The sequence below is a fragment of the Arvicanthis niloticus genome, chromosome 6 (assembly GCF_011762505.2).
Source record: "Arvicanthis niloticus isolate mArvNil1 chromosome 6, mArvNil1.pat.X, whole genome shotgun sequence".
Classification (NCBI taxonomy): Eukaryota; Metazoa; Chordata; class Mammalia; order Rodentia; family Muridae; genus Arvicanthis; species Arvicanthis niloticus.
This window is the reverse complement of record NC_047663.1, coordinates 41,503,600-41,531,007: the sequence shown is the minus strand read 5'-3', so window position 1 is coordinate 41,531,007 and position 27,408 is coordinate 41,503,600. Positions and strand designations below refer to the sequence as shown.

General features: G+C 44.6%; 2 protein-coding genes across 5 annotated transcripts in view; one reads left to right on the top strand and one right to left on the bottom strand.

Moving 5' to 3' along the window:
- The window catches only part of Rhbdl3 (rhomboid like 3), a 52,813-nt gene extending 46,266 nt beyond the window's left edge, over window positions 1–6,547 (top strand). For all 3 annotated transcript variants that reach the window (XM_034504734.1, XM_076936195.1, XM_034504735.1), the window contains one exon: window positions 4,070–6,547. In XM_034504734.1, the coding sequence (XP_034360625.1) occupies window positions 4,070–4,341 (272 nt within the window). In that variant the 3' untranslated portion in view covers window positions 4,342–6,547. The remainder of the gene's footprint in view (window positions 1–4,069) is intronic.
- C6H17orf75 (chromosome 6 C17orf75 homolog) lies at window positions 4,494–27,041 on the bottom strand. 2 transcript variants are annotated; one of them, XM_034504739.2, is made up of 10 exons: window positions 26,846–27,041; window positions 25,484–25,564; window positions 24,177–24,302; window positions 22,571–22,714; window positions 22,055–22,112; window positions 19,514–19,633; window positions 18,020–18,084; window positions 17,725–17,861; window positions 14,399–14,502; window positions 4,494–4,631 (listed from the first exon to the last, which is right to left on the bottom strand). In XM_034504739.2, exons 1-10 carry the CDS (start codon window positions 26,983–26,985, stop codon window positions 4,575–4,577), a joined length of 1,032 nt encoding a protein of 343 aa, XP_034360630.1. In that variant the 5' UTR covers window positions 26,986–27,041; the 3' UTR covers window positions 4,494–4,574. The 2 variants fall into 2 exon arrangements, with proteins under 2 accessions (XP_034360630.1, XP_034360629.1); XM_034504738.2 differs by lacking the exon at window positions 4,494–4,631 and adding an exon at window positions 9,791–13,692.
- Window positions 27,042–27,408: the final 367 nt, after the last annotated feature.

Genomic DNA, 27,408 nt, shown 5'->3' with positions numbered 1-27,408 from the left:
TGTGGTGTGGCTCAGCCTTAGCACAAACCTTTAATCCCAAACAATGAAGATAAAGTCAATATGTAGAAGGAAGCACCCATGTTTGAAAGTGATGTCTAATTGAGTGTCAGACAAAGTGATGAATCAGAGAAAGATCTGACAGAAGAGGATATGCCCAACTTTCATGAAGAGAGGCTGCTTAAGGGAGAACATTGGTGAGAAAGAGAGAGAGAGGAGGCAGTTTTACCTGAGACAGGTGTACAGAGACAGGGTGCAGAAGCTAGACACAACTGAAGACAGAACAAGTCAGAGAATGAGAAGGAGCCAGAAGCTTAGAACAGATTGCCAGAGCAGAGCAAAGAGTCTGTTTGAGAGAGAGAGAGAGAGAGAGAGAGAGAGAGAGAGAGAGAGAGGATCCCTGAATCTAATATTGTCGAGTTTCTTCTTTGAGCATGACTACCACAAACTACAACCTACACCCACCCCCCCCAAATCAGGGCTATATCAGGAGTATATCATTTATATACCCTCTGAAATGTTCCCAGAATTCCAAATGCCATATAACCACAGAAACTATCTGCAGCTGTCAAAACCATACCTCTGGTAGAGCATGAGGCAAATTATGGACAGTTGCTGTGAACAGTCCGAAGCAACCCACATTCCCACACCTGAGAATAAAACAGAAACGCTTTCTAATAATATTTCTAATAATATTTCTCTGATTTTTATATATAGTTTATTTTTATTTTATGTACATTGGTGTTCTGCCTGCATGTATGTCTGTGTAAGGTACTGGATTCCTGGAACAGGAGTTACAGACAGAGATGAGCTGCCATGTGGGTGCTGGGAATTGAACCCAGATCCTATGAAAGAGCATTTAGTGCTTATAACCACTATGCCATCTCTCCAGTCCTTCTGGTTTTGTTTATTTGTCTGTTGTTGTTGTTTTAAGAAACCAAAATTCCAAAAATCTTACTACAAGTCTGTCTAAAAAAGTGGGGAGGGGTGATGGAATGCCTGGCAGAGGTGCCGTAGGCATGGGACTTGGTAGGCAAAAGATCACGGCAGGAAAAATGGGTTTGGGACTGTGTGTAGTTGTGAGAAGCAATAAAGCCAGTGAGATCATAGGGGTTAAATGACGGTGGCTTTAAAGGCAGGAACATCCCTCCTCATGCTACACTGGGAAGCCACTGAAGGCTTACAACGGAAGAAAGGCTGAAGGATATGACATAGCGAAACATATCTGCGTTATGATGTTGAAAAATGGAATGAGGGGTTGGAGAGATGGCTTGGTGGTTAAGAGCACTTGCTTTGAAAGTAGGTAGATCTGAGTTCAAATCCCTACCACCCACATAAGAAAAGCCAAGCTTGGTACACATGCCTGCAATCCAAAAATAGGGGCTGGATAGGGGAAGATTCTAGGAGCTTGTTGGCCAGCCAGCTTATTCTAAACAGTGAGCTGCAAGATTCAGATTCAATTAGAGACCCCATCTTTAAAAAAAAAAGGGAGGGGGGGGCTAGAGAGATGGCTCAAGGGTTAAAAGCACTTGCTATTCTTGGAGAGGGCCTGGGTTCAGTTCCAAGCACCCACACAGCAGCTCACAATCATCTGTAATTCTATTTCCAGGGGATATGACGCCCTCTTCTGGCCTCTACAGGTACCAAGCATGCACACTGTCTTAGGGGTTAATTGCTGTGAAGAGACACCATGACCAAGGCAACTCTTATAAAGGACAACATTTAATTGGGGCTAGGTTACACTTTCAGAGGTTTAGTCTCTTATCATGGCAGCATCCAGGCAGACATGGTGTTGGAGGAGCTGAGAACTCTATATCCTGATCTGAAGGCAGCCAGGAGGAGGGTCTCTTCTTCATTTGGTGGAGCTTGAGCACTAGGAGCCCTCAGAGCCTGACTCCACAGTGACACACCTCCTCCAACAGGGACACACCTCTGAATAGTGCCACTTCCATGGGCCAAAGCATATTGAAACCACCATACACAGTACATAGACACACACACACACACACACACACACACACACACACACACACACACGGAAAGGGGAATGGCCCTAAAACCTCAGGGCTCATCCTGAAATGTAAAGAGGTGAGTCTAAAAGGAAGCACGGAGTTAGTAATGAGAGCAGAGACATATTCTTTAGTTTCCAAAACATGTATATGGAGAGCATATAATTAGGTTTAATTTTTAAGTATAAACTTGAGATTTGGAGAGTTCTAAAGTCACTCAGCTCAAAGCTCAAAAACACCCAGAGTGTTTGAATATGTCATTCCTCCCCTCAACACTCTTATTTTAGGCCTTTGGAAAGTCAAGTCCAGCTTCTGCTTACTCCTCTTCCTTCTCTTCTTCCTCTTTCTCCACTTCCTTTTCTTCCTCTTCTTCTTCCTCCTTTTTCCTCCTCCTCCCTCTCCTTCTCTTTCTTCCATAAAAACCACTATAAACATCATAAATCTGGGGCTGGAGAGGTGGCTCAGTGATTAAGAGCACTCACTGCTCTTCTAAAATGTCCTGAGTTCAATTCCCAGCACCCACATGGCAGCCCACACCTGTCTGATGTTGTCCTCTGGTATACATGCATATACATGCATGCCAAGTACGCAATACATTACCCCCCCCCCTTTTTTTTTAAATCATAAAAGCTAAAACAGTGATGGAGAGGTGGGATCCATCATCTTTTTCTTAATTGGCTACAGGAACTAAGCTCAGCAGGAAAATGCCACCAGGTTAGCGTGGCTGAGAAAGGCCCTGCTGCTCCTTTTCTGCCCTCTGCTGGCTGACCTTGGAATTGCAGCTCTTTCTGAAGACAGCAATCTGTGCCCAAAGGGAAGGTTCCTGGGTGGAATGGTTAAAGGTGGAGAGGGGCACTCTGTTACAAGAAGTGGTACAACATTGCACTCAAAGGACTGTCTTTTAATCTGTCAGGTTTGCTTGGTTTCCTGGTCTGTAAAATAAGGCCAAGAATATCTTCTTTCTCAGGCTCAGTGGTTAAGAGTGTTGGCTGTTCTCCCAGAGCACCCAAGTTCAGGTCTCAGAACCCACACTGGGCAGCTCACAGTGACCTGTAACTCCAGCTCCGAGAGATATGATGAGTTCTTCTGACCTTGACAACACCCACACATGCATCACACACACACACACACACACACACACACACACACACACACACACCTGTGATGAAAAATTAAAAGAAAAAAAATACATACTCTCAGCCAGGCTTTATTGTACATGCCTTTAATCTCAGCACCTGAGAGACAGATCTCTGTGAGTTCAAGGACAGCCTTGACTACATTGACGTTTAGGATATCCGGGACTCAATAGTAAGGCCCCACACTAAAAAAAGGAAGGAAGGAAGGAAGAAAAGAAGGAAGGAAGTCCTTTTCCTCTGCCTTGAGCACTGGAACATGGGATGGCACTATTGCCCAGTGGTTTCCTTTCAGTCAGACAGAATCCTTATTTGATTGGCTGACTTAGAAAGTTCACAAAGGGAAGGACTGGACCATAGTGAAAATGGAGTTCAGATTTCCTTTAATTCCTCCTTCATCCTCATTCCCTGTCCAACCCTTTCTCCTGAGCACGAAGGCACTTGTGCAGCCGGGCACACTGATGCTATTATACCAGTGGGCAGATGAAGAAATGTTCCCAGGATGCAGCATGACCACAGAGATGCCAGGGCCTTCGGACAGAGCTGTGCCTTTTTTAGGGTCTTCTAGCAGGGCCCCTCTCAACATTCAGATGACAGTCCAAACATCTTCTCCTGAGAGGCCCTGTCTGACATTTCCTCAAGAGACCCTCTTGGAATACCCTGCCTTGCACCTAGCTTGGATTTTCTATCATTTCTTTTTGCTTCATGCCCGAATCTCTTAATGAAATGGCCTTGTGAATGTAATTGATTGATGATTTATCTCCAAGCCCTGTAGACTCTTGGGATAGTCTTGTCTCCTTGATTACTGCATTTGGCCTCATGACAATGAATGAGTTAATGGATACTGGGTAGCCGGTGTGGTGTGCCTGATCTCTCCACACCCCTGCCTGGAACCATGCTATGATGTCTCTCTGTCTCCTCCCTTTGCAGTGAGTATGGAGTTCGGGAGGGCTGTGTGGCTCCGTTTCCACCCATCGGCTTATCCCCCGTGCCCTCACCCAAGCTTTGTGGCACACTTGGGTGGTGTGGCTGTGGGCATCACCCTGGGCGTGGTGGTTCTCAGAAACTATGAGCAGAGGCTGCAGGACCAGTCGCTGTGGTGGATCTTTGTGACCATGTACACCATCTTCGTGCTGTTTGCTGTCTTCTGGAACATCTTTGCCTATACACTGCTGGACTTGAAGCTGCCACCACCCCCCTAAGGGACCAGAGGACCAAGGCAGGGAGGGGAAACAGAAGCATCCAGAGGAAGCATCCTGCATCTGCTTCTCACCTCCAATTCAGTGAGAGCAGGGAGAACCGGAGACTCTTGGAGCTGGGGAGCGTGTGTTGGTTTGGAAAGATGGTGGGCAGATGGATGTGGCTGGTCTGATGATACGGGGTCGGAGGCAGGGTGAGAGTGGCTGTCCCTGTGGCTTGGGCCTGTCCCATGTGCTCACTGCCACAGAGTGAGCAAATAGCCCTTTTCTCTAGTTGTCCACCTGGAGAGACACTGAGACACAAAGAAGTTCTTAGAGTAGCCACAGCCAGGCTTTCCCCAGCCCAGAGGTGACTGTAGGCTAGACCATGTTCTCTCTGCCACTCAAGGTCTGGTGCTCTAGCAATGGTTATGATGGCTTTGACGTAGGGGAGCACAGAGCGCCCCAGGCTTGGGTCCTGTCAATGGGTGCTATGACATTTCCCCTAGGGCTGGGCAGGGAGATGCTATAAGCTCCAGGCCTTATTCTTGCCCTAGGGGAGGGCCCTGTGCCTGGGGCAATGACCTTCATCCCAGGTTCCCCCAGGAAAATCCCAGGACTAGTTTTCCTCTTCCTGCCTGTAGTCATGAATCACACCATCACTCTACTTCCATGCCCTATCTGGACTGTGGGGTCTTTTCTTTCCTTTCTACTGCCCTGATCCTACTTTGTGCCTCTCTCTTTGGGTGTGGAGACAGGGTTTTGGTTGTGTGTGTGTGCAATGGCAGACAAGTCAGAGGCTGCAGAGGAAGGAAGAGGGAGACAGTGTTGTACACATGGGGATGTCTGTAGGGGACTTCTGAAGTGGGTAGCAGCAGTGTGCTCTCGAGTGCTCGCTCAGTGACCTTGCTTTTGGCATCATGCACTCCTCTTTCTCATCTGGCTCTCCCAAACACCTGCTGAGCACCACTGACCAGCGGAAAAATTGCCCGAGCTAGAGGGAAGACCAAAGCCCTACCAGGACCTTTGGGAGGACACTCTCAGCTGTGTTCTGGTTCCGGAACTTTCATGTCTGTACTGCCTGCTGTGGAGGAAAATCTTCGGGATGAAAACCCAGGACAGTGATACTGTGGCCATCTCCCCATGAGAATTAGTGCCACAAGAAGCTGTCATAAAGTATATTTTGGTGAAAAACTTAGCCTTAGGGAAGAGCTGGGGGAGCCTGGTGAGTGTCCAGAGTGGGAGGAGCTGAGGGTTAGATGGCTCCATCTAGAGGGGACTTGGAAGTAATCCTACAGGGAAACTGAGATTGAGGGAGTGGCCTTGTGCTGCCCAGCAGCCTGGGGTGCCAGGTCTGGTGTTTGGCAAAATAACTATAGATTCAGAGCCCAGGGCCTCTGCTCCTCTGAGACAATCTACTCAGTCTGGCACTAGGAGCTTCTGGAAACCCTAAGTGGAGGCCGGGAGGCAGATGACCTTTATGTTGCCTTTGGGATTCTCAGGCCCTGGGAGCCCAGGATGAGGAACCACCAGTCTGAGATGGAGGAGCAGAACACGCAGGACCAAGGCAGGAGGATGAGAACTGGTCCTCTCCATCCCAACAACCCTTCCCAGCTGGTCTCCATTCTCCTGAGGCCCTCAGCCTCTCCAATGTGGCCACCCGCCAGGGCTGGGATTCACTCCTCACGATGGTGGCTGTAGGTTGGCCTCAGGCTAGGGAATCCCCCCAAACAGCAGCTGTGTAGACTAGCTAGCTTTTAAAGGGGAGAGGAATCATAGAAACTAGAGAAGGGAGAACAGGCCTTCAAAAAAGAGGAATTTCTCTTTAATGGCACCATTCATCACTTGATTTTTTTTTTTTTTAATTAGGAGACGCTCCCTAATGGGGCTCTTTTGACTCTCCATTTCCATGAGAACCATTCTTGCCTAGAGCATTAGTGGAGGCATCACTCATCCACCAGGTCTTCCTCTAGTGTCCAATTCAGTTTGCAGATAATGAGGATTACCCAGTGCTGTGTGCTTTCCAGAGCTAGCTGCAAATCGTTGACTCTCCTCTGCCTTAAAAACAGTGCCCATCAGTGAGCTGCCCCTCCCAGGACTAAGTGAAAAACAAAAAACACTAGCCGCAACGTTGGTTTCTAAATATTTTTGTATTGTGTACATTCTGTATATTTTTGTTGTAACATATTATTTGAGCACAGATTCCATTAAAGATTTTTTTTTTAAGCTATTGGTTATTCAGGACCTCAAGGGATGCCATGCTACCTGCTTGGTGTGCGTCTGGTTCCTGGTGGGTGGGGAAGGTGAGAACGGGGAATGGTGAGTTGATGGGTTTGGGCACTGGTGATTGGTACTGTCTTCCTTAACCTTCTCAGAGTGGTTGGTGAAAACTGAAGGTTCTTCCCATGAAGACATACCCATATAGGGTGCTTCCCAGGGAGCTTTAGAGGTGGGTGCCAGCAGATAGGGAAACTCCTGTCCTCTCAGGCCTATTTCCCACTCCACTTATCCAGCTGTAAGTGCCTCCCTCTGAGCCGCTCTAGGGATTGACAGCCAGAGAATGAAGAAATGACAAATACACGGACTCAAGGACAGAAGAGCTGGGATTAGACAGTCATGGATGGAAAAGCCACAGCCCCGCCCCAGGAGCTCAAAGTGTTTATATATACTGTTGAACAGAGAAGTCAGGGTATTGCATCCAGCTGAACGAGGGGGCAACTGGAGCTAACCTCAGGTAGGTACAGTCTCTGTAGGGACGCAGTCTTCGGACATAAACATGTGGAGGGGCAAAATAATGGTAGACATTGTCTGCACACTCTCTATGTTCACACACAGTCCAGAGGAAACCTTTTCCTCTATCCCTCTAAGTCTCACCCAGAGAAGGCGCTGCCACTCCCATGGTGATGACACACTGAGATCTTTGACATGGCCTTGCCTATGTCAACAACACATCTACTCAGGAATATATGAATATAGATAGATAGAGTGTACATGTATATTTTTAATATATTATACATAATATTGTATGTTATATATTATACTTTTATATGATTAATATATGTACAGATACTCATATATTGATCATATGTGTATAGATTAATCATACATATGTGATTAATATGATTGTTATTATTAGAGAAACCTTTGAGATGCCCTAAAGACCTCTTTCTCTCCCTCAATAAGCCTAGTGCTTTCAGTTTCCATCAGCGATGTAATCTTGAAGAACAGTGCACAGTCAAGTTCACATGGAGAAGGAGGGATGAAAGCAACCATATATGCTCAAGGCGAAGCCTGGGACTCTGGAAGTTTTAACAGCCAAGCTGGCTTTGCATGGATGAGGCTTGGAGAAGCCAACTGGGTGCTCACCTTTTCCAGGCCTGTGTAGCTTTCCAGCTAACTACGACTGAATGCTGGAGGATTAAATTGCCCTGTTAAGTGCATTGTGGGGGTTATTTCCCTTCACATCAATTTCCTGTGTATTATTGGAAAAATATTTCCAAACACTGCAGGAGCCATCCCAGAGCTAAGATCAAGAGTGCAGTTGGTTCAGGCTGCCTGAAAACCCACTTCTACTTGCATGCACAGAGCTGAGTGCCATGCAGAGGCTTCCCACTGGGGTCTCCCAGGCTCCAGGTACCTGTGGCATCAAGGCAGCTCCTTGGAGAACCAAAAGCTGCTTCGTTACATTTGCCTTTGGCCTCCTCCCATTTCCCTTCACTTTTCTGTTTCTTCCCTTCTGTCAGACTCTCATTCATATATGAATATGAACTCTCATTCATATTCAAATAACTTGCTAAGATGTTTACCAATGATAATTTAAGAAATGAAAACAAGCCGGGCATGGTAGCACACACCTTCAATTCCAGCATCAGAGGCAGAGAACAGGCAGGTCGCTGAATTTGAGGACAGCCAGGGCTAGTCAGAGAAACCCTGCCTTGGGGGGGAAAAAAAGAAAGCAATTTAATAAGTTCCCACTTACGCTAGACAATGAGGTAGGTATTTTCCTAGCTAATGTTTTGGGGCTTTTTTTTTTTTTTTTTTTGAGACAGGGTCTCACTATGTAACCCTGGCTTGCTTGGCTGATTTTAAACAGACAACCGCCTGCTTCTGACTCCTGAGTGCTTGGACTAAAGCAGTGTGCCAACACACTCTGCCATTTCCATAGCTGCTTTATGTAAAATGCTTATGAACAATCCCATATCTGTACAAAAGAGGAAGACTTAGAGTTTAGTCACATGCCAATAGTAACTAATATGCTGGATCCATACCTAGGCCTTCTCTGGTCCCAGTGTTTATATTCTTGGTCCCTGTATATTGCTGGGGACTTCAAGGGCATTAAACCATACAATGACAGAGTGTTAGAAGAAGCTGTTCTTGGCCGGCCATGGTGGTGCATGATTTTAATCTCAACACTTGGGAAACAGAGGCAGGCAGATCTCTGAGTTCAAGGCCAGCCTGGCCTACCAATGGAGTTCTGGGACTGCTAGAGCTACATAATAGAGACCCTGTCAACAAAGAGCCAATTTCTGGCTAGGGAGAGAGCTCAATAAAGTGGCTGTGCAACCACGGAGACTTGAGTTAAGTCCCTCATACCTAGTTGTGACACACACTTGCCATTCTGTACAGGGAAGAAAAATCCCTAGGACTCACCAGCTGGCCAGCCTATTCTACTTGACAAGCCCCGGGCCACATATACAAGGTCCTCTGGTCTCCACATATACATGCAAACATACACATGAACATGCACAATATACACACACATTTAAGAAGAGCCTATCTCATTGTATCAGTTCAAGGCCACACAGGAGCAGTTGGTAACTTTGAAATGTTTGCTCAGACTTTTCTTTTTGTTGTTGTTGTTGTTTTGTTTTTCTGTTTTTCCAGACTGGGTTTCTCTGTATAGCCTTGGCTATCCTGGTACTCACTCTGTAGACCAGGCTGGCCTCAAACTCAGAAATCCACCTGCCTCTGCCTCCCAAGTGCTGGAATTAAAGGTGTGCGCCACCACTGCCCAGCTGCTCAGACTTTTATTGTCAGCCCTGTCACTACTCCCTGTCACCCAAAATTCCAGGATTTACTCCTGTCTCTTTTGTTTTGTTTGTTTGAGACAGGGTCTCTCTGTGTAACAGCCCTGGCTGTCCTGGAACTCACTCTCTAGACCAGGCTGGCCTCTAACTCAGAGATCCTCCTACCTCTGCTGGGATTAAAGGCGTGCGCCACCGCCTGGTGTCCTATCACTCTGAACAATGAGTAAGAGGGGAAGGGGTCTGAGCTACTGTGTACTGCAGGTGAAACTGGTTTTAGATAACAAATGAATCGTCATGAGAAAACTTGTTTACCTCTTCTTTGGGCATTCTAACAGGTGATTTGAGTTTGTCACACATCTTTGTGCGTGTGTGTGAAGTATAATTTCCATGTAAAATTACTAGAAATAATTACAGGTAAGAATTAAACTCAATTAGGTAAAAATATCTGCCTTGACTAGAAGCTTTGTTTTATTATTGTTACAAATATACATTTTTGATATAAGGCAAACATATATTTCCTGTGTATTGCATACAAGCACAAGTTTATTTCACATCTGAACACCTTTTAAGTCTTTAATTTTTTAAAATTATTTTATTTACATTCCAAATGTTGCCCCTCTCCCAGTGCCCCCTCCTAGAATTCTTCACCCCATTCTCCCTCCCCTTTGCCTCTGAGAGGGTGTTTCCCTACCCCTCAAGCCTTCAAAATTTAATAAATTCACTTATTAAAATTTGAATACAGCATAGGTTTATGGATATGAGCTGTTTTTCATATCAACAAGATAATCAATTCCACGACATCTTTTGCTTGCTTGTTTGTTTTGTTTTGTTTTGTTTTTCGAGACAGGGTTTCTCTGTATAGCCCTGGCTGTCCTGGAACTCACTCTGTAAACCAGGCTGGCCTCGAACTCAGAAATCCGCCTGCCTCTGCCTCCCAAGTGCTGGGATTAAAGGTGTACACCACCACTGACCGGCCTTTTGCTTGTCTTTAATGGTACAGAATTTGGCAGATTCTTTTTAAACATAAGACTACTATATACAATTGTGTAATGTAGTGGGCTTACATTACAAAGAAGTACCTACAAATAAGCAAAGAATATAGTTATGTGTTTCCTATATCCACAAGTATTTAATGCATCTCCTTTTTTATTATGTTTTGTTTTTCAAGACAGGGTTTCTCTGTGTAACTCTGGCTGTTCTGTTCTGTTCTGTAACTTACTCTGTACACTAGGCTGGCCATGAACTCAGAGGTCCATCTGCCTCTGCCTCCTGAGTACTAGGATTAAAGGTGTACACCACCACTGCCCGGCTGCATTTGCTTTTATTTTTATTATTATGTATATTTTTGTGTGCACAAACATTTGGAGGCCAGAGGTCAATCCTCAGGAGCCATCTACCTTTTTGTCTTCCTGTTTGTTAATTAATAGTTAGCTCTGAGGGATGCATACACAGAGAGAACAGCTTGCAGGAGTGGGTTCTCTGTCCACCTTCACATGAGCTCTGGAGGTAGAACTCAGGTGTCAGACTTGCCAGCCAGGACCTTTATCCATTGAGCTCTCTCTGGCCTATCTTTTTTTGTTGTTTTTGGTTTTTTTGAGACAGGGTTTCTCTGTGTAGCCCTGGCTGTCCTGGAACTCACTCTGTAGACCAGGCTGGCCTCGAACTCAGAAATCAGCCTGCCTCTGCCTCCCAAGTGCTGGGATGAAAGGCGTGCGACACCACCCCCGGCTCTATTTTTTTTTTCTTTCCATTTGTTTTCAGATAAGGTCTTTGCTGGCCTGAAGTTTACCAAGTCAGTTGGGCTGGGCAGTAAGAACTGTGTCTTCCTCCCCATTGCTGGGATTACAAGCACATGCTAGCACACCTGGCTTTTGTATGTAGGTTCTGAGGATCACACAGAGGTCCTCACGTTTGCAGAGCGAGTATTTTACACTGACCTATTTCCCTAGCCCCTACACTTATTTTCTGAATTCCATTTGCTACACTCCTGATTGTGAATTTGAAAATAAAGATTACTATTTTATAGACTCAAAATCTCAATGTCCTAATGTTGGTCATGATTTCCAAGTGGGCACCAAGTGCATTAGGAAAAGATTCAAGAAAAGTGCCATAGAGCCGCTGACTACCCAGCCATCAGATAGCTATAAAAATGCTACTTACGTTCTTTTCTATACTGCCTATAATCCAAGTTATTAAACTTTAAAGTCATATGAAAGCATTTATAGAGATCCTGAATTGTATTTCTCATTAAAGAGAAAGAAAGGGTGTGGTGATTCATGTCCCAAGACTGACTTTTGGAGAGATGAAGGCAGAAAGCCACAATCAGGCACTTTGAAAGTTAGCGCTCAGCTCTTAGCAGGGTTTACAAGCAGTTAAGAGTGCCTGTTTTACAGACTCATACTCCTCTGAGCATCCTGAAGGCAGTGGGAACATAAGACTTCTGACTTTCTAAACCAAAATCATTACCAAATGGATTTATTAAACAGCTATGCAGAACAGCTGTGTGTGGCTGCAGCTGGCATTCATGAGAATCAGAAATGACTACTCAACGGCACTTGCAATTGATTCAGGGCAAAACGGTCTGGGGCTTGTGACAGACACAGAAATCTAAAATCAATGAGCGATTGTAATGGGAGAATTTGTTTACATTTTTTAATTTTTAAAATATTATTTATTTTCTTATTTATTGAGACAGGGTCTCACTATCTAGCTCTGGCTGGCCTGAAACTTGCTATGTAATTCAGTAAATCAGTCTGGCCCTGAACTCACAGAGTTCCAACTGCCTATGTCTCGTGGAGGTTACATTCAAAGACATGAATCATTACATTTGGCTTCAAGTGCATTCTTACATTTGCTTGTAAAGGATATTTCCTGTATTTACTGTTTTTCCCTCTTTTTCTTAATACTGTTTAAAAAGTCCAGGATCTTCATCCAAAAATAAGAAAATACAGGCTTCTGGCAAATAAATACCTGTAAATAATGTGGCCATTTCCACAAGAACTTTTTAATCAGAGAGAATGTTCTTATCTTGAAGCTAGTGAATCCCTTTTCTTTTCTCTCTTCCTTTCTTTTCTTTCTTTCTTACTGGTTTTAGATTATTTTTTGTGTGTTTTGCCTGCATGTATGTCTGTACACTACATGTGTGCCTGATGCCTGAGGAGGTCAGAACAGGGTGTCAAATCCCCTGAAATTGAAGTTACACATGGTTGTAAGCCACCAGGTAGGTGCTGGCTCCTCTCCAAGAGCAACAATGCTCTTACCTGCTGAGCTGCCTCTCCAGCCCACCATTTCTTCATATATTTATTTATTGTGTATGCAGGTGTGTATGGGTCAGAGGGAATTTGTCGAATTGGTTCTCTCCTACCATGTGAGTCCTGAGGATTGAACATAGGTTGCCAGACTTGGGGGCAGGCTTCTTTACCTTCTGAGCCATCTTGCCAGCCCACAAACTTATATATATAGCTCATTTTAAAATTCTTATACACTCATAATTTATTTATATATTCCCTTAAAAAGGTGGTTTCATCATTCCTGCGACCATTGAGATGTATCACTCACAGGATGAACAGGCTGTCTCTGAAGCGATGTGATGCTGCAGTAAGACCAGGATCATGATTGCCATGTAGTCCAAGCTTGACATAAACTTAGTCTGTAGCTCAGGCTGGCCTGGAACCTCAGAACCTTCTGCCTCAGCCTCCTGAATAGCTGAGATCATAGGCATGTGTCATCACATCTTGCTAGGATCAGGTACTTCAAAAACTTCTACAATGTACTGAGAAAGACATACTATGTTTCTTTTGGAGGAGGAAATCCTGTTAAACACTAAACTCCCAGGAATCCAAAAATCATCTCCAGAACTCTTTAGGCAACAGGTGTTTGGTGCTTAGGATTTATGAGACTAGTGAGCCAGCAAAACTCCACAGCTGTAACACACGGCATCTGCCTAGGACCTGGTAAAGACATTCCTCTGATAATTGTGTTTAATTAAGTTAAACAAAAAAAGCACAAAAGGAAGAAGCTGGAGTGTTTCCAGTCACCTCAGGAGCAGTGCAATCCTATAAACAAAACAGCGGTAACTACAGCCCGTCACACGAAGCCTCAACACACTCAATGAAACAGACCCTCAACCCGGACCGGAACTTCAGACAAGTGCTTCTCTCATGAATTCTTCAAGGACCGCCACCACACTTTTGGCCTCGGGCATTTCTTCATGTTCCACTTTAACAATCTTCAAAAGGATATCTCCACTGCCACAGTTCTTAAGGAACATGTAACATTTAAACAAAGCGTAATGATTCATCTCTGCCTGTCGGATAAATCTCTTCAAATTGTTTGTGTCTTGTATAGCCTAGAAAAAGATTACCCTGTTAAATATGTTCAGTGAGATGATGAAGATGCTTGAAGAATACCCTCTCTCTAGCTAAGCTCTCAGTGTATGCTGATAATGTCCACTTTTGTTTTATTTCTTGACACAGGGTCTCACTACGTAGCTCTGGCTGGCCTGAAACTCACTACATTGACAAGGCTGGCCTTGAACTCACAGAGATCAGCTTCTCTCTGCCTCCTGAGTGTTGGAATCAAAGGTGGCACCACCACACCCTGCTAATGTTGAGCTTTAAAAAAAAAAAAATACCCATTATTACTATTGCTAATATGCTTTTCCGTTAGTGTAAGAGAACCTCACATTTAAAAAGACTTTTAAAAAAACAAAAAAACCAAACAAACAAAAAAAACAAAACAAACAAAAAAACCAGCTCCTAAGGTGACAACCCGCACCTGCCAGAATTTGAAATCATTTATTTCTGTGTTTTTCAACTGAGGCGCACCAGAAAGTATCAACTTAATGTTCTCTAAATATAAGCAAGCAATTCACCACAAAGTAGTGAACATGAAATCCCATGCATGCAGTGCTGCTGCTGCACAGCACACACCTGTGTTCTGAGCTCTGATGCTACCACCTGCACCTGAAGCCATCACTGATGCTACCACCTGCAGTAATTAGATGCAGAACAAAAACATTATAGCCGACCTTTGGCCCGCAGCCAATGCATTACCTTTAGTTTGAAGTTTTCCAGGACTTGTCTGAAAAGAAAAGGGTTACCCCCTTCAGCTCCATGTAAGAAAGCTTGCATCCAGTCCTCACAAAAACGGTTGCTTCCTAAACAACAGTAAACACACACAGTTAAATACCACAGAGCACATACAGGTATACCTGTCAGCTTTTAAAGATTTTACTTTTGTTATTTTTCCTTATGTACATATGCCTGTATGTGTACATGAGTACTGGAGCCCCTGGGAGATGTGTGTTGGATATGCCGAACACAACTCTGGTTATTAACCATCTATCCAGTCCCAGCACATAAATTTCTTTTTTTTTCTTTCCTTTCTTTCTTTCTTTGTTTGTTTGGTTTTGTTTTTTTTTTTTGTTTGTTTGTTTGTTTGTTTGTTTGAGACAGGGTTTCTCTGTGTAGCCCTGGCTGTCCTGGAACTCACTCTGTAGACCAGGCTGGCCTCGAACTCAGAAATCCGTCTGCCTCTGCCTTCTAAGTGCTGAGATTAAAGGCATGCGCCACCACTGCCCATCGAGGCTAGTCTTGAACTCACAGAAATATGCCTGCCTCTGCCTCCAGAGGTGTGGGAATTAACCTTCCCCAGTGTGCCACCACTGCCTGGCGAATTTCTTTATAAAAAGTTTATAAATAATTATTTAAAACTCCCAGCACTCAGGAGGCAACAGCGGGTGGGTTTTGTGAGTTCAAGGCCTGCCTGGTCTACAAAGCAAGTCCAAGACAGCCAGGGCTACAACAGTCAAATGCTATAATCACATTCCCTCTCCCCATCAGAAAGGACTGCCATCCCTATACATACTTCTAGCTTTGGCTACCAACCTTTACCTGACGTATGCATTGTTCTGTATATGTTAAAGCTTGTGTCTTTTTCTTAGAGGTTGTTTTCACTAAACAGTATGTTTCAGATCCATACTAACATGTACTTCTCGTTCACTTTTAGCTGCTCTATATTCCATTGTGTTCATTAGCAGTTTATTATTGATTTCCTGTTGGTAAACATTTAGGTTGCTTGCAATTTGCTATATCAAAAAATGCTTTAGAAGCTGGTTGTGTAGGTGTATGCCTTAAATCCAGCACTTGGGAGACTGAGGCAAAGGTAGGGAATTATTGTGAGTTCTAGAACAGCCAGGATTATGTAAAGAGATCCTGTTGTAACAATCAGAACAACAAAAAGTACCTTCAGAGCTGTTTGCCTGTATCCTCCTGTTCTCCCAAACACAGTCAATGGTAGGCAGAGTTTGAGGACAGCCTGGGCTACATAGTGATATTGCTAGGAAGTCTTCGGTGGGTGAGAGAGATGACTAAGAAAGAAAAAGTACTTGCCTCACAGCATAAGGACCTGAATTAGAACCCTGGACCCTGTAAAGGCTGATACACACAGTGCAAGCATCTGTAATTCAGCATGTATTGGGAGATGGAAGGAAGGACAGGAGAAACGCCAGAAGCTCATGGGCAAGCTAGGCCTGAAAACACTGCAGGTAACAACAAAACAGACTCTGCCTCTAACATGGTGGAAGGGAAGTTGCCCTCTGACCTGCACATGTGCTTACACTTGTTAAAACACACACACACACACACACACACACACACACACACACACACACACACAGCCTTTATGTGGGACCAGCACATAAATACCTCAGTGGGTCAAGGTATTTGCCACCAACCCTGCATTTGATCCTAATGATTGAAGGAAAAAAAACCTTTCCCAAAAGTTGCCCTCTAATCTTTGTACATGTTCATATATATACAAACTAAATAATTAAGAAAATGTTTAGGGATGGAGAGATGGCTCAGAGGTTAAGAGCACTGGCTGCTCTTCTAGAGGTCCTGAGTTCAATTCTCAACAACCACACGGTGACTCACAACCATCTGTCATGGGATCTGATGCCCTCTTCTGGTGTGTCTGAAAACAGCAACAGATTACTCATATACATAAATAAATCTTAAAAACAAACAAAACAAAAACAAAGAAAGAAAGAAACTGTTTAAAATGCTTTTAGGTTTGGGAGGTGGCTCAGTGTGTAAAGCTTTCTGCTACACCATCATGAGGTCCTCAGGTCAGACCTCCAGCACCCACATAAAGCCAGATGCAGAAGTGCACATCCCACGGTTCCTACACTGAGATGGAAGGTGTAGACAGTGAAATCCCTAAAACCTTGAGGCCTATCTAGACGGACATACATAGCAGCCAAGCAAAAATTGTCTCAAACAAGGTAGAAATGAGGACTGATACCCAATGTTTTCATCTGGCCCCCCTCCCATTTGTGCTAGGACACACACATATGGACCTGTATTCACTCACACAGACACACAATCAAAAGACTTTCCTAAAAAATTGCCTTTAGGGTTGGAGAGATGGCTCAGAGCACTGATTGCTCTTCCAGAGGTCCTGAGTTCAATTCCAGGCAATGACATGGTGGCTCACACCATCTGTAACGGGATCTGATGCCCTCTTCTGGTGTGGCAGCTACAGTGTACTCATAAACATTAAATAAATCATATCTTTTTTAAAATTGCTTTTAATGCCAGGTAGTGGGTGAGGTGCACACCTTTAATCTCAGCACTCAGGAGGCAGAGACAGGTGAATAACTGAGTTTGAGGTCACCCTAGCCTACACAATGAGTCCCAGAACAACCAGGATTACACAGAGAAATTCTGTCTTGAAATACAACAAGCAAAACAAAACACCCCAAAAAACCCCAAACAAGAGAATACCTTTAAGCCAGGCATGGTGATGATTATCTATAATCTCAGCCCTTAGGAAGTAGAGGCAGGAGAGTTAGAAGTTCAAGGCCAGTATAGCCTATATGAGACTGCTTCTCAAAAGCAATCAACCAACCAACCAATCAAAAATAAGCCTTTATATAATACTTGTAATCCTAGGAGGGCTAAGGCAGGAGGAGGATTATCAGCTCAAAGTCAACCTGGACTATGCAGTGAGAACCTATCTCAAAATAACAAAATTTTAAAATGTCTTTAGGAGTGTTTTTTGTGTTTGTTCCTGTGTACACACATGAGTTTTCTTATATACCAAGCATGACTTGAACCTCTGCTTCTAGGATCATTAAGGTCTTAGCAAACTGCCCCCCCTCCCCCCAGGGTTTCTCTGTGTAGCTCTGGCTATCCTGGAACTCACTCTGTAGTGAACTCAGAAGTCCACCTGCCTCTACCTCCCAAGTGCTGGGATTACAGTGCGGCTCCACTGCCTGCCGGTCTTAGCAACTTCATACTGCACAAGAAGGATATGTCTATACCTCATGATTTAGTACAAGAGGTCCACAAACACTGCCTCTTGGTTTCTGACTCACCTGCATTGTGGAACTGAGGCTTAGGGCCGCTACAGTCGATGATCACAGATTTATGCTGTTCTTCTGACATGGCCATGCACAAAGAGGTCATGGTGCCTTCATGAATAAGTCCTTGGAGACTGGCCACACTTAGAAACCTGTCACATATACAAGTCCTTTCCACAATCAGCATTGCAGAACAGGAGTAAACAAATGCATTCTCTACTGGGAGGGGAGGTTAAAATGTAGCTGTTGAGCTTGCCCAGGGACGGGACAGGACGGGATGGAGGCTTTCTTCAGAAATTATGTTCTTTACCTGTTAATGTCTCTCTTTGTTTTTTCATCTGATTCTTTAAATTCGACAGGAGTGTAACTTAGAGCCTGTGAGAGAGAGGGAGAAGACAGTTTACTACCTGCATCCTCTGTTCCTCAATGACATGCTGCTCCCATCCAAATGCATTGTCCCCACGCACTAAAGGCACTATCATTGCATCTTCTGTAAGTGCTCTAAGCTAAAGCACTGCTCAGTAATGGTTCTTCATTTTTATTCCTTAAAATATGGTTTAAGACAGTCTTGCTATGCAGCATAGGCTATCCTGGAACTTCTGATTCTCCAGCCTCAGTTTCCCTAATGCTAGGATTATAAGTATGTGTTTTAACATTTTTCAGCATTTCTTTACTTTACTTACTTATTTATTTTAATGGGGGCCGCATGCACTAGTGTGGAGGTCAGAGGTCAACTTGCAGAAACCAGTGCTCTCCTTCTAGCATGAGGATTCCAGGGTTTGAACTCAGGTCGTCAAGTTTGGCATCAAGTACACTGGCCCCCAAGTCTATTAATTTAGTGTGTATGTGTGGACACATGTATATACATTTGTGTATGTGTGTAAACATCTCAAAGAGTATATATGTGGCAGGACAATTCTGGGATTTGGTTCTCTTCTGCCACCTTGTGGAATCTGGAGATTGAACTAAGGTCATCAGGCTTGTGGGGACTAAACATAGTTTCATATAGTTAAAATTACTTTGGTTTTTGTTAGTTTGGTTGGTTTTCATTTTCAAATGTTCTGGAAATTGCACCTGTTTCCCTTTATTTCGATGGAAATTATTTCAGGCAGGTGTGGTTGGACAGGTCCACAATCTTGGCACTCAAGAACCTGAGGCAGGTAGGACTGAAAGTTTGGGATCAGGGCCAGGGAAAAGACTTAGTGAGTGCAAGTGCTTGCTGTTCAAGCCAGACAACCTGAGTGTGATCCTGGAACCTATGTAAGAATCCAGACAAGCTGAGTGCAATCCCAGAACCCATGTAAGAATCCAGACAACCTGAGTGTGACCCTGGAACACATGTAAAAAGTCAGATTTGGGGGCATGCACTATAACCCTGCCACTCCTACAGTGACATGGGAAAACTCTCTCTCTCTCTCTCTCTCTCTCTCTCTCTCTCTCTCTCTCTCTCTCTCACACACACACACACACACACACACACACACACACACACACGAGTAATTTAAGTCTTTTCTTAAATTAAAAAAAAAAAAAAGTTAAGCAATCCTAGACTACACAGTGAGGTCCTATCTTCCCCACTTCCCCGCACCCCCACCCCTTACTTTCTCTTGCTTTTTGGGATAGGGTTTCCCTGTGTAGTCCTGGCTGTCCTGGAACAACTCACTCTGTAGACCAGACAGAACTCAGAGATCTGCCTGCCTCTGCCTCCCAAGTGCTTGATTAAAGTGTGTACCTCCCCTGCCTAGTGAGGACCTATCTTTAAAAGTGGCTAAAAAGAAAAAAAGTTTTCCTAAGCAATACTTACAGCATGTAGCAGAAAGGTCAGTTTCTCCTGAAAGAGAAGAACCACCCTTTGGATTGGACACAGCACATCCTCATACCAGCTGTTCAGATAGGACTTTACATCACTCCCCAGGCTCCGCTCCTACATCAGGAGAGCACAGCATTTGTTTTAGTATCACAAAAGCCTTTAATTTACTAGACATTTTTTTTTCAATATACTTGCTCTGCGTGCATGGTATATATATATTCTGTGTGTGTGTAAGCTAATGTTTGCCATGAGATGTCTTCCTCAATTGCTCTCTACCTTATTTTTAAATTATATTTTTGGAGTGGTGGTGGACAGGTTTATGTCATGATGTCGGTGTTTAGAACAGAAGACAACGCCGGGCGGTGGTGGCGCATGCCTTTAATCCCAGCACTTGGGAGGCAGAGGCAGGCGGATTTCTGAGTTCGAGGCCAGCCTGGTCTACAGAGTGAGTTCCAGGATAGCCAGGGCTACACAGAGAAACCCTGTCTTGAAAAAAAAAAAAAAAGAACAGAAGACAACTTGCAGAAGTCAGTTCTGGCCTTCAACCATGTGGGTGCAGGAGATTGAACTTAGGTCCTCAGTCCTGGTGGGGCAGGTACCATCTCTCCAACTTCTCCATCTTGCTTTCTTGAGTAAGGGTGTCTGTCTCACTGAGCCTGGAGCTCACTGATTTGGCTAGGCTGGCTGGTACAGAGATCTCCCTGTCTCCAGCACTTCAACACTGGTATGATAGGTGCATGTTACCACACCCAAATTGTTATGTAGATGCTGGGAGTCCAAACTCAGGTCCTCCTGCTTGCATTGTAAACCCTTTACAACCTAAGCCTCCTTCTTAGCCCCCTCTTCAAAACAATTTTAAAATCTTAATTTTTATTTGTATGCACATAATTGTGTTCCTGTGAATGCCTCCTGGAGTCCAGAATGGGGTGTTGAATTCTCTGGAACTGGAGTTGTGGTGGTTGTGAGCCACCAGACTTGGGTGCTGAGAAGTAAACTCTGGCCTTCTGGGAAAATAGTAAGTGTTCATAATTGATGAGCCATCTCTCCATCCCCTTCAATATACTCCTGACAGAAAACAAAAACTAGGACTGGCATCTTTTATGTTTGTTTGTTTTTAATACATGGTTTAGCCATGTAATACAGGCCAGGCTTGACCTTGAAATCCTAAACCTCCCAGATACTGCGATTATAGGTAAGTGCCAATGTGCCTAGCCATACCACTTTTTTTCTGGAGGGGGGCAGGGGGGGAGGGGATTGTTTTCTTTTGTTTTGTTTTTTCAAGATAGGTTTCTCTGTATAGCCCTGGATGTCCTGAAACTCACTCTGTAGACCAGGCTGGCCTCAAACTCAGAGATTTGATTACTATGCTGCGATTAAATGTATGTGCTACCACCATCTGGCAAAAGAAATTTTTTTCAGACAGCATCTTACATAAGTCAGGTGGTGTCAAATTCCCTGTAGCTGAGGCTAAACTTAACCTCCTGATTCTCCTATTTCCATCTTTCCAGTGCTGGGAGTGTAGACACGCAGCAGCACATCTGGATCAAAAACATAGTTTTTTTTACTCAATATAAATTACCAATATAGACATGACCAATTCATAAAATAATGAGATGAAATATTTCTAAAAACTTGGTATCTACAGACTGTGGCATAGCATATCTCTAATGGACCACTAGTGCTAACCAAACTATGAATCCCATGTGCCTAGAAATCAGATAAAAGGTGTCTTCTTCCCACCAGGCATGTTATTAACTGCCACTGAATGTTACATAGATGTGTCTTTCTTTTTCATTTTATCTCTCTGTGTGTGTGCATGCATGTGCCCTGCATACATGGAGGTCAGAGACCAACCCATGTAAGTCAGTTCTCTCTTTCCATAATGTGAGTCCTGGGTGTCAAACTTAAGTCAGTCGAACAGGCACATTTACTTTTGAGCCATCTCACCAGCTGTCTTTTGTTTTTCTTTTTTAATTTATTTTATTTTAATTGTATGGGTATTTTGCCTCCATGTCTGTCTACCACTTGCATACCTGGTGCTCAAAGAGGTAAGAATATGTTATAGTTATATAACTGGAGTTGCAGATGGTTGGGAGCTGCCATGTGGGTGCTGGGAATTGAACCCAGGTCTTCTGGAAGAACAACCAGTGCTCTAACCACTGAGATATCTCTTCGGCTTCTTGTTTTGCTTTTGAGATGGGGTCCACTATGTAGCTCTGGTAGGCTTGGAAGTAGCTATGTAAACTAGGCTAGCCTCGAACTCTGCCTCCCAAACACCAGGGTATCAGGTGTGAGTTTCCACAATTGGATTTAATAAGTTTTCATTGGTGCAACACATCAAAAGTAGAATCATGAGACCCTCAGAGCCTCTAACACAGGCATTCCCCGCCTGTGTCACACAGCACTCAACTACTGCCTACACAGTGAGGAATTTACAAGTCAAGTGTCGGTGGCTCCCAAGTGACCAGACTAGTACTCTTATGGCATGTTCACCCTCTCACTCCAGTCTTACAAAGCTCAAGTCAGACGCCTTACCTCACAATTCATGTTATTCTTCAGCCCTTGAATATACTTGTCCAATTCAAGCCTGAAAGTATGTTCTTAAGGAAGAGACACAGAATGATCCATTAATATTTTACCTCTCAGCCAGAAATACAAAGTCTCAGCTGAGTATGATGGCATGTGCCCTTGATTCCAGCCCTCAAGTGTCAGAGGTGGTGGATTGATGTAAGTTTGAGGCCAGCCTAGTCTATGTAATGAGTTTCATGCTAGCCAGGACTACAAAGTGAGAGTCAGTCTCAGTGTCTGTCTGTCTGTCTGTCTGTCTCTCTTCTCTTCTTCTTCTTCTTCTTCTTCTTCTTCTTCTTCTTCTTCTTCTTCTTCTTCTCTCTCTCTCTCTCTCTCTCTCTCTCTCACACACACACACACACACAGCCTAGGCAAATAGTCACAAATGACATTCCGACAGGTCCTTAAGAGTAAAGGCCACTTGCTACTTGCCCGGGTGGGTGCTCTCCCTCCTGATACCCTCGAACACCACAGAAAGGATATAGTTGCAGTCCTTTTTCAGAGCCTCCTAAGAAGCAGACCACATACTCAGAAGGGTTATGTTCATATTCCATTGCTGCTATTTCAGGAAGCAGTTTTTCCTGTTGGAAAAGGCAGTAATAACAACCAACTCGGTACCCTGGAATTCTAGAAAAGAAAGGAAAAAGTAAAGTGGAGTATCTGGGAACTCATGCTCCTCACTTTGTAGATGGCTCTGGACCTGGTCTAGATCTCGTAACACTTTCAGATAACCTCATGCAGAGTTCCCCAACCTTCTCCTCTTACTCTTCTCAGCAGAAGGAGTATGACCCAGGTGAGGTTTTTTGTTTGTTTGTTTGTTTGTTTGTTTGTTTGTTTGTGTTTTTTTCGAGACAGGGTTTCTCTGTGTAGCCCTGGCTGTCCTGGAACTCACTCTGTAGACCAGGCTGGCCTCGATCCGCCTGCCTCTGCCTCCCAAGTGCTGGGATGAAAGGCGTGCGCCACCACTGCCTGGCTCCAGGTGAGGTTTAATTAAGCAGCCTATAGATCAGATGTGGTGATGCACACCAATCCCAGCCTTAGGAGGCAGATGCAGGTAGATCTCAGTGAGTTCAAGAACAATCTGCACTACATGGTGAGTTCCAGACCAGCAAGGGTTACATGGTGAGACCTGGTCTCATAAAAACAAACCAAGCAGCCCCTAACAGAGATTCACTGCATTTCACTGTCTTATGTGAAAAATCCAGGGATTGTAGAGATGGCTTGGCAGTTAAAAAAGCACTGGCTACTCTTATAAAACACCCAGGTTCGGGTGGCTCACAACCATCTGTATCCCCAGTTCCTGAGGATCTAACACCACCCTCTTCTGCACCTTGTGCACAGACATTCATGTAGGCAAAACACCAATATACGTAAGTTTTTTTTTTAATTGTTTAAAGAAAAATCTACACAAATTTCAACTTCGTTCATAGAATGCCCATGTTTACATAAAAATAAGCATGCTCCCCTTCTTTCAAACCTTCACGTGTTATGGATGTGCCATGCTGATATGCCAGGCTTATTTAGCAGCTTTATCCTTGGGCCAGAGTTATCTACCTCTGAGGGAACCTTCATTTAAACAAATGCCTTGTCTGAAGGAGCATAAAGGCAAGACTGCTGGAATCAGGCTGAGGTGCCTTCGTAAGCCTGACTGCCCTGTAGCCTTGGGCTCCCAACTTAATTTCTCAGTGTTTACTTCTGAACTGGAAAATAAGATAACTGCCCATCTCCCTTTGTAAGAAGAACTACATCAGCACTTGTGAAGGCATGCTATAAACCATGGGCATACAATTTCCTCTTCAGCGATTAGGAAAGAACAGAGGGCTTTGCACACACCAGGAAATGCTCTCCATCAAGGCTACCTCTGTCTAAGTATAAAGCAGACTAAAGTACACTCAGGTGCCAAATCTCAGTCTAATTTCATAACATTTATGTGAGATCCAGTGCTCTGGCTGGGAGTGGAAGAGCAGGAGGTACCAGAGAAAAGAAAACAAAGATGTCTTCTGCAGGTCTAGACCTCTTTGAGTCTCTCCACACTTCTCATGTTTAGCTCAGAAATAAAAACGCAGGAGACAGCATATTTTATACTTACCTCAGCTCTACAGATGCAACGTTACCCAGCCCTTCAAAGCATGCTCCCTTGGAAAGACGCTTAGCAATGAAGCTGCGCAGTTCCGGCTCCACTTCAGCCGGTAGGTTAGTATCCACCAAGGAGAGGCTTGACAAATGAAAGACACACATTCCTTACCAGTAGCATACTCAAGCCTGTAAGTCACATATAATGAGCCAAAGACAGGGCCCCTATGTAGCCCAGGCTGGTATTGAACTAGCTACATAGCCTAGGGTAACCTCAAACTTTCCCCAGGTTATTATGCATTACCATACCAATTTCAGGATCTCTCTTAAGAATGCTATCAACTAGTCAGCAGAGGTACACTCCTTTAATCCCACCACTTAGGGGAGGCTTATCTCAGTGAATTCCAGGCCAGCCTGGTCTACAAAGCAAGTTCTAGAACAGCCAGACTTACACAGAGAAACTCTGGCTCAAAAAAAAAAAAAAAAAAAAAAAAAAAAAAAAAAAAAAAAAAAAAAAAAAAAAAAAAAAAAAGCAAGCTGTCTACTTGATGCCCCTGTTGGAGAGGGTTATTGTTTAGATTTGGAATGTCCCCCAAAGGCAGGTTTGGCACCCAGACCAAAGAACCTCTAGGAGGTAGATGGATGCTAAGGCTCTGGAAATAGGACCCTAATAACATATCAGAACCCTGACTGGTTGGCCAGCTGGCTGGGAGCTGCCTGTCTGTCTCCCTCTTTGCATCTCTCCCTAGCAGCCCGTGAAGTTAATAGGCTCTTCTGCTGCCGTCTGCTCTTGCCATGAGTTCCTGTTGCCGCAGGCTCACAGGCTAAGAAGGCTAAGAAACCACACGAGCTGAAACTTCTGAAACTGAGCCAAATTAACCTTTCCTCCTTAAAGATCATCATCTTGCCATAGGTAGTACCACACGCCTTTGGACTCAGCAATTGGGAGGGAAAGGCAGGCAGATCCCTGTAAATTCAAGACTTGGTCTACTTCGTGAGTTCCAGGACAGCTAGAGCTATATAGCGAGAAAACCCTATCTCTAAAACAACCACCACAAAAAGATGATTATCTCAGTTAGGTAAAGCTCAGTGTCAAGGCTTGGCTAAGGTTTACACAGCTCTGGGTTCAACATCAGATGATTATCGGTATTTGCATCTGCTCTTGCCTTGAATAAAAGTCAAGGGGGAGATCAGGAGAAGTTCCTAGGGGATAGCAGGAGCTAAAGGTCCAACTTAGATCAAAGCGCAGTAGCAACAAGACACCCCACTGACACCTACAGATATGCACAGACCAGGAAAGCAGAGTTTTCTGCCTGTTCTTACCTGAAATCATCGCCAGAGGGAGTTTCTCCATTTGTGCCACCTGAACGTCCATCATCACTATCTCCTCGATTCTGTGTCAATCTACAAGATGCAATACAACAGTACTATCAGTTCTAAGCTGTCAATCAAGCCTTTGCAAGCTGGGTAAAAGCAAGGACTCAGCTAAAATGCTGCAAGGCCACACTGCATGGTCCCCAATGCCTATTCCCATGACAGAAACCCCATAAATGAGGGCTGACAAGAGGCCCCTTTCTCTTCAGGGTATTTAATAAGTAGAGGTAAGACCTAATATCCCGAAAGTGTGAAGAAATCCCTCTTTAAAAATTAAGTTAAGCCGGGCAGTGGTGGTGCACGCCTTTAATCCCAGCACTTGGGAGGCAGAGGCAGGCAGATTTGAGTTCGAGGCCAGCCTGGTCTACAGAGTGAGTTCCAGGACAGCCAGGGCTACACAGAGAAACCCTGTCTCGAAAAACCAATAAATAAGTAAATATAAAAATAAATTAAAAAATACAAATTAAGTTAAGGGATGTAAAGATGGCTCAATAGTTAAGAGCATTGCAGCTCTTCCAGAGGTCTCTAGTTCAATTCCCAGCACCTACATGGCAGCTCACAACTGTCTGTATCTTCTGTTCCAGGGGACCAGACAGCCTCACAGAGACATGCATGCAGGCAAAACACCAATGCAAATAATTTTTTTATTCAGAAAATATAAATTAATTAAAATAAAAAAATAAACAGGGCCTGAAGAGATATCCCAGAGGTTAACATCGCTTACTGTTCATGGGGGAAGGATCCTAGTTTGGTTCCAAGCACCCACTTAGGGCACCTCACAACCACCTGTAACGTAAGTTCCAGATGTATCTGACACCTCTGGCCTCAGTGGGCATCTGTATGCATGTGCGAATACCCACACACAAACACATTTAAAATTTAAGAATACATCTTAAAGGATAAATTTTAGAGCCAGGACTCCTGGAAAGTCAGCAGGGGTATGCAGGAGGTACCGAGGGGAGAGAGAGGCAGCAAAAACAGAGCAAACTAGAGGGCGGGGGTTAAAATGTGTAGTAGAAATGAAGGCAATTGGGGACAGGAAATTGGGGACTAGGGAAAGACTCTGAAGGAACGAGGCTTTGAAGAACTCTGATGAACAGATGTCAGGAGCTGCGATGACAGGGGCTGCAAGAGGGCAGAGGCTTGGGAGTGCCGGGCATTAAAAACCCAGAAGAGTCGGGAAGAACCGACTGAGGCCAGGAGGGCCCATCGGGCCAGAGACCTTGGCTGGGAGAGGAGATGGCGAGTGGGGACTGCGGGGTGCAAGGCCGGGCGGCGGGGCCGCGGGCGCAGCGGGCAGGGCGCAGGCACCTGCTTCCGCGGAAGCTGTACAAGCAGTAGTGGCTGCTGGGTGGCGGCTCGAGTCTCCGCTCCTCCACGGAGCCACCCTCCTCGCTGCTCTCCAGCTCCTTTTCATCCCCATCCAGAGATTCCTGCAAAGACGGGAGCATCGCGTCTGCCTCCTCGCGGCCCTGTGTCCCGGTCAAAACGTTCCCCCGCGGCAGGGCGGTCCTTTGTGAGCCGGTTCGACCTCCTTCCCGTCCTCGCACATCTGAGTTCCGCAGCTTCCCGAGTCCTGGACCTGGTAATTGGGTTGGAGAAACCTGTTCTTCTCAGGGGGACGCTCCGAGAACACCTTACTATTTCTTTTTAACTGACTTTTTCTCTACCAGTTGACGTATCAAGGAGGCAGAATATGCAAAAGATGGTGCGCTCCTGCCTTCTTTCTGTGTGACAGGCATGTAACAGTTTGCTCAGTGACACGAATTTAGCCCGCTGCTGGAGGATCTCACTGAGCTCCAGGCCTCCCTAGTTTACGTACCCTGTTCTAGGCCAGCCAGAGCTACAGAGTGAGACCCTGCCTCAAAAATAAA

Excerpts from the sequence above, each read along its gene's own strand:
- C6H17orf75 (XM_034504738.2), bottom strand. The coding sequence starts at position 26,985 with ATGCTCCCGTCTTTGCAGGAATCTCTGGATGGGGATGAAAAGGAGCTG. Across the intron at positions 24,303-25,483 it reads CCCTCTGGCGATGATTTCAG|CCTCTCCTTGGTGGATACTA; the intron begins GTAAGAACAGGC and ends TCATTTGTCAAG. Across the intron at positions 14,503-17,724 it reads GCCTCAGTTCCACAATGCAG|GAAGCAACCGTTTTTGTGAG; the intron begins GTGAGTCAGAAA and ends ACTGTTGTTTAG.